This window comes from Sceloporus undulatus, chromosome 4 (genome assembly GCF_019175285.1).
Source record: "Sceloporus undulatus isolate JIND9_A2432 ecotype Alabama chromosome 4, SceUnd_v1.1, whole genome shotgun sequence".
Classification (NCBI taxonomy): domain Eukaryota; kingdom Metazoa; phylum Chordata; class Lepidosauria; order Squamata; family Phrynosomatidae; genus Sceloporus; species Sceloporus undulatus.
This window is the reverse complement of record NC_056525.1, coordinates 143,647,664-143,659,162: the sequence shown is the minus strand read 5'-3', so window position 1 is coordinate 143,659,162 and position 11,499 is coordinate 143,647,664. Positions and strand designations below refer to the sequence as shown.

Genomic DNA, 11,499 nt, shown 5'->3' with positions numbered 1-11,499 from the left:
ATTTCTGAAGTTATTTGGAATGAGGTTTGCTCTCCCTTGCTCCACACTTACATCCACCAGTGTCTCCCGAACAAGCTGTCTGGAGAGTGATGGTTGCTCTCTTTAAAAATATGGAATAGGACACAGGAAACAGTTGTATGGGGGGAGTAGGGATGGAAAACATCCTTTCTGTGGATTTCCTTAAGTGAACTTACGTGTCCATCCCCATTTTCACTATTCCCAACATTCCCCACACCAGGTCCCACATTGTTCAGGGACTCCCCTCCCAATTTTAAAAGAGTTTGAAATTTCTGTTAGTAACTCCTGTAATGTGTTCTTGATCTAACTTCAGCCATGCTGAAGGAGTGCCTCACAGAAGTTACTGACATCTCTGTGGTGGAAGGACCTTTCCTACCAGCTGTTAAAAAGTCTGAGATTCTCGTGAAGAAGCCATTATTTGATCCTCCTGATCTGAACCACTTTCACTGTGTTTCTATATATGGTGAAAGATGTGCAAGCCAATATCACCTGTTCAGGTTAGGTGCTCATCTGAAAGACTCTTATTGTAAGGGTGTATTCCCGCTATGATTTAAAGCAAATCACTGATTAGGTTATATCATTCCCATTTGAAACCAGTTCCGATCCTACTTTGATCAATTTCTGTCACGATAAAGTGAGGTAAACACAAAAAAAACTGTTTTTTTCCAAACACTAGTTTCCTAGCATTTTTTTAAAGTGTGTTCAGCAAGTGGGAACGATGGATCTGAAGTGCAACATTTTGGGAGGGAGGCACTAATGGCAGAGGGGTGTTTACCATCCCTCCTCAGTTTTTGGTAGATCCACCATACCCCCCCTCCCGAAAAGTTGCCTTTGTGCTTGTAGTGTGACCTATGGGCGCATGACTTTAAAAAAAATTGACGGAAGATTCGATTCATTGATTTTGCAACTACTTGCCTCATTGATTGCAAAACCAATGAATCAAATCTTTTATCAAATATATATAAGCCGGGCTACCCAGGCTGCTGCTTACGTCACTGATGATTGACATGCATTTTGAAGCAACGCAAACTAGTGAAGACAACAATCGTGCCAAAAAAGAATTACAAGGGGATAATGAAAAGATCTGCTTTCATAGTGGGAATGATGGTCCTTTTGGAATCTATTTACCAACACAGAGCGAAGGCGAATCCCAAACTGGTTTAAATGTAAGTGGGAATGAGCCCTAAGAAAGCTTTTATTATTACTGCCAAAAGAGAGAGAACATTTCTCATGCTTAAAATGATAGCAGACATAATGTCAGACAGAGCAATCTTGAAAAAAAACAAATCAGCGTTGAAAAAGAGCAGCATATCTATTACATTCATAGAATCCAAAATGAGGTTTGAAATTGAAAGCTTATAGCGCAATCCCAACTGAGTTTACTCTTCTTTAAAGCCCTCTGCACCCAGTGGGAATCTCTGGGAAGGGAAGTCAGGACTGCAGCCTTATTCATTAGAGACATATTTTCTTCCATAGTAATCTTTTGCATTTTGCTACTTATTGCAGAAGTAAAGGCTAGAACTGCTTTGTTGTATATCTGGAAGGCTGCATGTTCTAGGCCATTATTTTCCCCAAAGTCCTCTAAATCCAGGGCCATATTAGCTAGTGCCTCTGGAAGCTGAAGTCATCCGCACCTTAAGTCTCTAGTTTGGAACTGCTACTCTTGTTATGCGTATGACTGGGGCTGATGGGAGTTATAGTCAGAAATATCTCAAAGGACCCATATTGGGGAGAGCTGGACTACTGTAGCACATGGAACTCTCCTAGAAGATAGTCTGGGGAGATCCATTGGTTCAAAATATGTCTATCAGGATTTTGTTTGGGATCAGGAGATGTAATAATATTATATCAATTCTTTACTAGCTTCAGTAGCTGATATTTTTTAAGAACTCAGTCCAACAAGGTTGGTTCAGACTTTAGAGACTGAAGCAATCTGAAACCAATTTGGGGGGGATGTGGGGAGGTTGTATTTTCTTTATTTTTTATGTGTTGTATTTCTACAAACTTTAGGATTGTTTACAGTCTGGCAGTAAATCTCTCTTGGGCATAGAAGAACTGGTTTTATCTGTATACATATTAGCTCTGTTTTCACATATAGAAACGATGGTTATTGATTGTCTTTGTCACGAACTGTAATAATGCAAATAATTGGGGTCAATCATGGTTTCCCCAACAGAAATATTAAAAACCTCATCAATGCATTTAATATAACACAGTCAAGCATTTCAAGAAGCAACTATACCCGTTGGTTGGATTCTTTGACAGCATCATTTCCAAATAAAATTCAAGGCCTCAATCTGAAAACCTGTGATCTTGAACACTTCCTTGATCAGGTATTGTACACATACCACAAAAACATCATGTTGTGAAAGAATAGCGTAGACAGATCTCATTATTATTTGGGGCTTTCTCTTCTGCTCTATGCGGTCTTCTGTTTAGATTTTAACAAGAAATATGTTTTGATAGTAGGGACAGAGAGAGCTATTTTTGGACAGGCCAAGTGCTGTTGTCAATGGATCCTCTTCCATGCCATTCCACAAATTGCATGAGGGGGGCAGTTGATGGAGGAGTGAAGCTCAACCGATCAGTGAAAAATTGTCATTGTTTTGGGGAATGGGATCTTGCCATGGATCTTAGAAGGAGGTGTACTTATTGGGCTGAGTTTTTGCTTAGCCTTTGTGAGCCACATGTACTTTGAACTCAATCCGACATTAGCGCTAGCTAGAATAAACCACAGATAAATGCATATGACTTATTAGTCACAGTTGACTTGAATCTCATAAATTTCAGTGAGTATTCTCTAGGTTATAGCAGGTACAGTGCTGGACTGTAAAAACGATTGGTGGGATGTTATAAGGTTATGTTTTATTGTTCGTGTTTCTGATTGTATATGTTTGATGCTCTGTCCTTTAGTAGAAAGGATATTATAGGCCCCATATGGACATGCCAAAATAAAGCTGCTTTGGGTCACTTTGGAGGTATGCTGTTTAAATGATGCAGGCATACTAAGAGTCTGGAAGCTGCACCAAAGCTGTGCTCCAGTTCTTAGGACTGGATCATGGCTTTGGTGCACCTTCTGGACTGGATGCAGTGCCAGAGGAGTGCTGTAATGCTGCCCACCATGTGGTCGGGTGCACGGCATGACAGCGGCATCAGGACAATGTCAGGGCATGCGTCATGTGGATGTCATGCCTCCACTCTGCCACCAGGCCAGCGTTTATTGCCAGTCTGTGGAGGCTGTACACGCAGGCTAGTGAAAAAAAATTCTGCAGAAAATTTACCCATTCCCTGAAAAATAACAACAGCAACAAAACTGACATGTGATTAAAGCGCCACATAACCCTGCACTCTAGGAACTATACTCAGATGTGGTGAGGGATGCAGTACTGCTGCCAGAACTGATCTGCAAATTTAGGATTCTGGCAGTGCAATTCGTTTCTGTACATGGAATGACAGCAAGGTGATGATACTGTCCTTTGCCTCAGCCAGCCAGCAGCCTTCCTTCCTTCCTTCCTTCCTTCCTTCCTTCTAGCATTTGTGTCTTGCCTCTCTGCTTGCTATGGCCTCATTGTACACCATTGTAAGTGATGTACAAGGAGATACATAAAAATAAATAAATAAATACAGGGAAAATATTACAATATGATTTAAAAACAAATTGTTAAACACTACAGTAAAAGCAGCCAGAGCAGTCTACATTCCCATAGATGGCATTTTAAGGAACAAAGTCCAACTTAAATAATACAACCTTATCTGCCTTGAAGGAGCCTAAGAGGGAGGAAGCCAGCTTGACTTCTCTTGGGAGGGAGTTCCATAGCTGAAGGCTGAAGGCCTCTACAGAGAAAGCCCTACTGTGGGACCTTGTTATCTGCTGAGGTTTGGTTCCAGGATCCCCCATGGATAACAAAATCCGTAGATGCTCAAGTCCCTTTAAATATAATGGCAGAGCAAAATGTTTTCCCTTATATAAAATAGAAAATCAAGGTTTGCTATTAGGAATTTATACTTTTTAAAAAATATTTTCAAGCTGTGGATGTTCGAATCTTTGGATTAAAAATCCATGGATAAGGAGGGCCGACTCTACAGGCAACAGGACCTCTGATGAGGATTTCAGATCTGGGGCTGGCTCATATGCAGGGAAGCTGTCTTTTAGATATTCTGTCCTCAAGTCATTTAGGGCTTGATAGGTCAAAACCAAAACCTTGAATTGAGGTTGGACACAGATTGGAAACCACTGCAGTTAGTGCAAAACCAGTGATATAGTCTATAGCAGACTCCCAGCAATAATCTAGCCCCATACTATGCACACACTGTAGCTGCCAAACACTTTTCAAGAGCAGAGCCAAGATGTCTTGATGGCAGCTCTGTTGACAGTTTTTATCACTGGGAAGCTATCATGATTATATTTTCCTCCTCCAGATCATGGTTGATCTGTATTTTTGTACCCTTTGTCAGTATTGAACAACCACGAATCTCTCTCTGTATTACAATCAGGTAGAAAGTAGAAACTAGCCAGCATGGCTGCAATTTTTGTTCAAGTTGTGGATTTTTAAAAAAATAATAATATCTTTTGGCAGAGTGCTTCTGGAGCTGGCCTGGCCTTTATTGTATTCACAGAAGCTGTGGTCAGGATGCCTGGAGCCCAAGCCTGGGCAGTTCTGTTTTTCATCATGCTGTTCAACTTGGGACTGTCATCGATGTTTGGACTTGTTCAAGGTGTCTTGACTCCTTTGACAGAGTTTCCCATTGTGTCCAAATACTTAACTAAGGAGGCTGTATGTGGTAAGAATATTCTTCAGAAAAGTTTTCTACTCAACCTCATCTTTCTTTATCAAAAATTTGTCTTAAGTTGGTAATTCTACCTTGTGTAGTAGCTAATACTATTGTTCAACGTATCACATGAATTGTTTCAGTAACTTTAAAACAACCTCATAAGGTCAGTTTTAGTGTTATCACTGTGTTTCAGGTGAGTTAAGGTACAGGGAAAGGCAACCTAGTGAATACATCGCTAAGGCAGTAACTGGAATTGGGGGCTTCTTGGATTGGGTTGGGGTCATTGCTTATTCCCCCAGCACTGTCAGCTTGCTTCTAGATCCAATGAATTCCAAGTCATCTTGGGTCTCCAAATGTTCTTGGAGTAAAGCTGCCAGGATCACTGACCACTGGTCATGTTGGCTGGATATTATAGGCACTCTAGTGTTATCTGAGGACCCACAGTAGGGAACCAAACCAATGACTGGGCATATGTTTAATAGAGTTATCATATCCTACTTGCAAGGGCCCATTCATTTATGATTCATTAGCTTTCTCTAAAACACAGTGTGGGGGGAAGTTAGACAAGAAGAGACAGCTGTCAGACACATACATATGCAGCCAAAAGGCAACAGTGGGGCTTGTCTAGAAGACTAACCAGTTTATTATGCCATGAGCTTAAGAGTAATATTAATACTATGTATATAAGGATGAAGTGTGATGAGGGCCCACTTTGCGTACATGAAGTGCTATCCCCAGATCCAGGTTCTGCAAACGTCTGCCTCCACTCATTCTGAGACTGAAGGTGAAATGTTGGAAGACATATGCTTTCCTGTCTCTCATGAGATTCAGGAATGAGTAACAAACAAGGCCTGGGCTTGGTCTCATTGGGCAGCCAGGCGACACTTTCCACCCACCCTTCTTCTTGGTTAACTTTGCCCCAGGTCTTAGCTGGTCAACTTGTTGGTGGCCAGATGTGATTTTTTTCATGCTGTCCTCATTGGCCATGGGGGACTGTTTTCTGCCTTCCTTGGACTGGAAACATGCATCCATAACTTTGTTTAACCTGTAGTCATAAGCTGGTGGAATAACACAAGGGCAGAGAGCTTATAAGCTCCACAGAGAGTGGAATCACAAATCTATCTCAATATGATATATCACAACTTGGGGGGGGGATGACTTTTTGGGACTACGTCTTCCATAATCCATGCTGGCTGAGAGATTGAGTAGTAGTCCAACGGTCTGATGGAGTTATGCTTTTAAGAGTGGCATTCTGGTTGACGACAATCCATCCATCTGCTGAGGTTAGTAGCAGCTCCCATTGGCTTTACTGAAGTTGGGGAGGGGTCCAGCACAATTTGCTGCCTTGAGGTGGGTTTTAAAGATCTGGTATTAGGCTAGAAATGAATAGATGGGATGGGACTAAAGGTAAACACATATCGGAATGTGAAAGGCTATGTCTTCTTAACTAGAACAATGCATTTTGTCTTCTCTAGGCATAATATGCTTGCTCTCCTTTCTGCTGGGCCTGTGTTTTACTCTGAGATCAGGTAGCTACTGGCTGGAGGTGTTCGATGGTTACGTGGGAACCATGCCCTTGCTGGTTATTGCTTTCTTTGAAGTGATGGGTGTTATATTTATTTATGGAATGAAAAGGTAACTTGGACGTTTTCACATACATGTCTGGATAAGTTTTGAAGTGTTTGACCTTGCATCATCATATTTTTTAATTAAAGCCTTCCTAACAATAATAGCGCTTATACAGCACTTTAGCCTCTTTAGTATTTCTTATACCGGTTCTCAACTAGCCTTAAAATGATGCAGGGTAGGCCAATATTCTTATATATCTGCATTGCAGCTGTAATTATTTTTCTATTCTATTATTTTTTTCCTTTTTACTATAAATGAATCTGTCAATTTTGGCATTTCAGTTTCTAATCTTTCCAATCTTATATCACACTCTGGAATTTTTTTTAAAGTATGCACGAAAAGTTGTACAAATTTTTCAAACACCTTTCTGCAAATACATGCATTTTCCATGTAATGTTACCCAATATAGACATGGACACTGACTCTGGAAGCAATGGCTCAAATCCACATTCGGCCATGGAAACCCCATTGGTGACCTTGGGCATGTCAGAGGAAGGCAAAAGCAAACCCTCTCTGAACAAATCTTGCCAAGAAAAGCGTGATAGGTTCGCCTTTGGGCGAATACACAATATACATTTTTGTGTCTCTGTGCTGTTGCAGTATGCCTTCAAGTTATTTACAACTTATGGCAGCCCTAAGGTGAACCTATTGTAGCATTTTCTGGGGCTGAGAGCGTATGATGTGCCCAAGGTTACCCAATGGGTTTTCATGGCAAAGCAGGAATTGAAACCATGATTTCCAGAATCATAGTTGTTTGCATGTAGGGATTCTGCCCGACTGGGGCAGACTTGCAGAGTCTAATAGTGGCACATGGCAGCTTTCATGCCAGTGGGACAGTGAATCTGCTCCTCCAAATGGGCTCAACCTCTTAGATAGCTCTTTTAATGTTCAGACCCAAACCCAGATTACTGCCTCAGTGACATGGCAGCTATCAGCCACTCCTGTTCCTGGCTGTACGCTGCACACAAGCATCTATTCCGATTTTGGGATTCGTTTGCAAATATGTGCGTTCAATGCATGGATATCAGATGGTGGAGAGATGGTGTTGGGGATGTGGTGTGCCACCCAGTAAATTCCTACATGCAAACTATGTGTAGCAAGTGTTACAGATGAGAGTCTTTGGCTTTCGTTGCAAAAGGTGTAATTGTTTTCCATTGGCTCAGATACTAGAGAAAGACAGCACAGAAGGGTATTTGTTTTCTCCCTGTTAAATGAACCTGGCTGAATTTACCATTAGCACCATAAAACGGTCCAGGAACTGAATAAACAATCCTGCTTTCTGTTGAGGATCTGGGAGGTTATAATCTTTTTATATGGCTACTTGTATGCTATCTTGACATTAATCTCCCCTATTGGATAACCTGGAAATACAATCTTGGCGTCTGAAGAGATCAACAGAGCCTCTGGAAATGGCCCAACAACACTGGAACTCAGAATATTGGTTATCTCTGTGTTGCAGGGACAATTTTTGAAAATCACAACATTGGTACTGCTGTCTTATCTGAAGCTTCCAGTCCAGGCATAAAGAGCAAGGCAAAAGAGATTTTTAAAATAATTTTTTATTTAAAAAATGAGTTAGGTTGTAAAGGCAGATTGGTCAAGTGTGGTATGTTTGGTCTTAAAAGATTTAGAATTAATTATGAAAGACAGCTACTTCAGATAGTCTCTCAAGGGTTTTAAAATCTTATTAGAACAGACAAAATGAAATTGACTCCCCTGCCTTTTAAGTTTAGGAGACTGCTGATAAGTACTGGAATGGAAGATACCTCTTACAGATAAAAATGCACAAGCTGCTTAGATTTTCTGCTGTTTGGTTATACTCAGGTGTTGGTGGAACTGGAGTTGTAAAGGTCTGGGGGGAAAGAGGGAAAATTTGTTGTTCTTCAGCTGTTTTAGTTCCAAGATGTGAAGGGCTTTGATGGTCAAAACCATTGCTTTGAACTGAACCTGGAAACAAACTGGGAGTCAACACAGTTGGCTGAGCTCAGGCTGAATCTGATCATGACACCTAGTTCTCAGTTATCAAAAATATATTAATTTATTAAATGCAGGTTACAGCTCTGTTTTGGGTAGTTTTGCTTCTCCCTGAAATGGTAAACTACTGTTTGATCTGGAACAGAAACGTTTCAAGATTAAATGTTTATCCCTATTTTTTGTAGACCATAATTTTAAAATCCCTTCCATAGATGTCACACTGAAACGCTCAAGTCCACCTTCTCCCTTCTGTGCTACTTGAATGTGGAACATTTCGTTATATAGGCCACAAAACCCCACAAAAAAACTATTCAGTTATATTGATTTTCTTCTTTACTCCTGTTGGAGGTGATTAGAGATACAATTCAGGTTGTGCTAAACATGCGTTTTCAATGGAAAGGAGTGGAATGATCTAAACTATTGTGAAGTTGAAGGCTTTCGCAGCCAGCACCCGTAGTTCTTTGTGGGGGTTTTGGACTATGTGGCCATGATATCTTAAACTTAAGCGTAATGGTACAGAACCTTCTGTGGCATCTTAGTCATTTCTGCAAATCATCACTTGATACAAAACTAACCCAGACTGTGTATAAGAACGATACTTAATTGGTGTCATATTTAATAAGATACAGCACAAAGAATAAGGCACCATTCTCCATTCATTTGTCAATTATTGTAACCAATTTTGGCTCACAGGTTCTGTGATGATGTGAGATGGATGACAGGACGACCAGTGAAATTCTACTGGAAGGCGTCATGGCAAATTATTAGCCCTGTGTTAATGGGTGCAGTTTTTTTGGCGTACATAGCTATTCAGAGGCCACCAAGCTACAGTGCATGGAATCCAGACTATGTATGTTACCTTGGTATTAGTGTAATAAACTCCTAGTCCTTTGTCTTATTTCTCTGCCTAAAATCAGGTATTCACTTCTCAACTCCGTCTTGCAGTCATGAATTCCTAAGTTATGACATGCAGCATTAGTTGAGAACCTACAGCATAGTCTACATTTTGTAACTTTACAAATCTGTAACCGTTTCAGAAATGTCTAGGCACAGTCAAGTGGGTTCTGATGTGCACTGTGCACTTTGTGCATTGGGCACTCCCATCCTTAGCCAGTGTTTGGATGCGCATTGTAGTCAGTTCCCACTCTGCATTGGGTAGTAGCACAACAGTCATGTTTACTACCATAGTGCAACGGACATCCATATATTGTACTGCCACAGCAGTACAACAGCAGTCCCTCGGTGAGTACAGATATTGAGAAACCACTCAGTTCAATTTTGGACATACACAAGACCATTTACAATGATGTAAGTCAGAGGCAAAATTCCAGCCAACATTTAGAAACAGCATTTTTGGGTAATCCCAGGATAAGAAAATTGGTTCAATGGGGTTGGTGTCTCCAACTAAGGGCTGGTTCACGTCTGCATAAAACTGGGAATCCTTTAATTTTTCTGCTGCTAGTGTTATCTCTCCTCTCTGAAATATTTATAATCATGTTAGTGAGTTAGGATGGCTAAGTTGAATTTATGCCATCATGCTCCATTTTTTGTTTGTTGTGGAGGTTGGAATTCTTTTCTGACCACGCAACAACAAAAATCCCTTCCAAAATTCACCATTTATATATTTAAATGAACAGTATTTCCATGTTTGTGAAGAGATCTTGAGGATGACATTAGTGCTTGGAGCCATCTGAAGAAAAATAGCTAGATGGGTCTCTGCTGTTTTCCTTGCTCTCCACTGATATAGAAATGTCTGTCTTGAGAGTGGGGCTGCACCCTTAAAGTTTTTTTTGGGGGGGGAGGGAGTTGTACTGGGACACTTATCATAGCTACATACCACAGTTATGTCTCCTGATGTCTGAGCCATTGTTTTAAAAACTATTAATTTATTGTGAGGCAATGTTAGAGGATAATTTGAATATTTTTAAATATTCTCTGTTATCAGATGTTTTGGAATACAACTCCTACTATCCCTTTCCATGGATCATGCCAGCTAGGTTCTTCTGGAGGTGACATCTAAAACACCTGTAGGGACAAAGGTTCCCTATTCCTGTTCTGAACTAAGCCACTGCTCTGGCTGACAGGCTGGGCTTATTTCAGTGAAATCTAACTATCTAATCTAATATTTGCTGTGCCTGTGCAGGGGCAGGAGAGCAAATCTCTGCCCCTGTGGTGGTGGGCACCTGTGCAACCTATGGCACGTAGATATTACCATCATAGTTGCCAAGAACTCTCCAAGGCTCCTAGCCTGCAGCACACCAGCCTCTCTATAAAAACCCAGACCTCAAGAGGACTGTATTGCAAGGAAGAGCAAGCCTGCCACAGCAGTCTCTATATACTGTATTCATAAATATAGGACAAAGAACCTTTCCCTTACTAAATACTTTCCTTCCTGAACATTGTCTACCTTGCTCAGCTCTCATGTTGTAGTATTAACATTTAAAGTTAATTTCATGCTGTGTAATTGTTTTTCTTGCAGGAACATTTCCCTGTGAAAGAGCAAAAAGGCTATCCTGGGTGGATTGTGTTCATCTGTGCCTTGCTCACAATTACCCCATGCGCAATCATCCCAATTGCAGCCATACACCATTTTGGGCAAGTTATGTGGGCAAGGAAACAGAAGCAAGCTCAACGTCCTTCTAACAACCCAACAAGTACTTGATCTTACAATCCTGCAACAATCCAGGCACTTCAGTCAGCCCTATCTTGTTTGTTAAAAATAATATATATTAATTTTTAAGGCACTCTCTGGGAGTTCAGAGGTAACATTATCTGTATAAATTGCTGCTAGACCTTAATGAAAGTAATAAGTATTCTAAAATAAATATACCTTTTCTATAAAACTGTTGAAGACTGAGAATGGCTCACATATTTATTTCCAGCAGTTTTACTCTATCCTTTAGTCAGAGATTTTGGGGATTGCTGCCCAATTTAGTATTAGTGCCAGAACTTATGGGAGGAGGGGAATGGTGGCCCAATGCTGTTTAGTTTCCATTGCTTGGCTGGGGAATAAGCAGATATCAGCATCCTGAATCTTCTTTGTAGGTATGTTGGTGGAGATTTACACTCGGTCAGAACTGAAGATAATATATCATATCACTGCAT

The 11,499-nt window shown here is 40.7% G+C and overlaps 1 protein-coding gene across 1 annotated transcript in view; it reads left to right on the top strand.

The window, feature by feature from the left end:
• LOC121927888 (sodium-dependent neutral amino acid transporter B(0)AT3-like) overlaps positions 1-11,143 on the top strand; it is a 24,837-nt gene extending 13,694 nt beyond the window's left edge. The window contains exons 8-12 of the mRNA XM_042461899.1: positions 2,195-2,351; positions 4,596-4,800; positions 6,267-6,426; positions 9,088-9,244; positions 10,874-11,143. Coding sequence (XP_042317833.1) covers positions 2,195-2,351; positions 4,596-4,800; positions 6,267-6,426; positions 9,088-9,244; positions 10,874-11,056 — 862 coding nt within the window. The 3' untranslated portion in view covers positions 11,057-11,143. The remainder of the gene's footprint in view (positions 1-2,194; positions 2,352-4,595; positions 4,801-6,266; positions 6,427-9,087; positions 9,245-10,873) is intronic.
• The last annotated feature ends 356 nt before the right edge of the window (positions 11,144-11,499 follow it).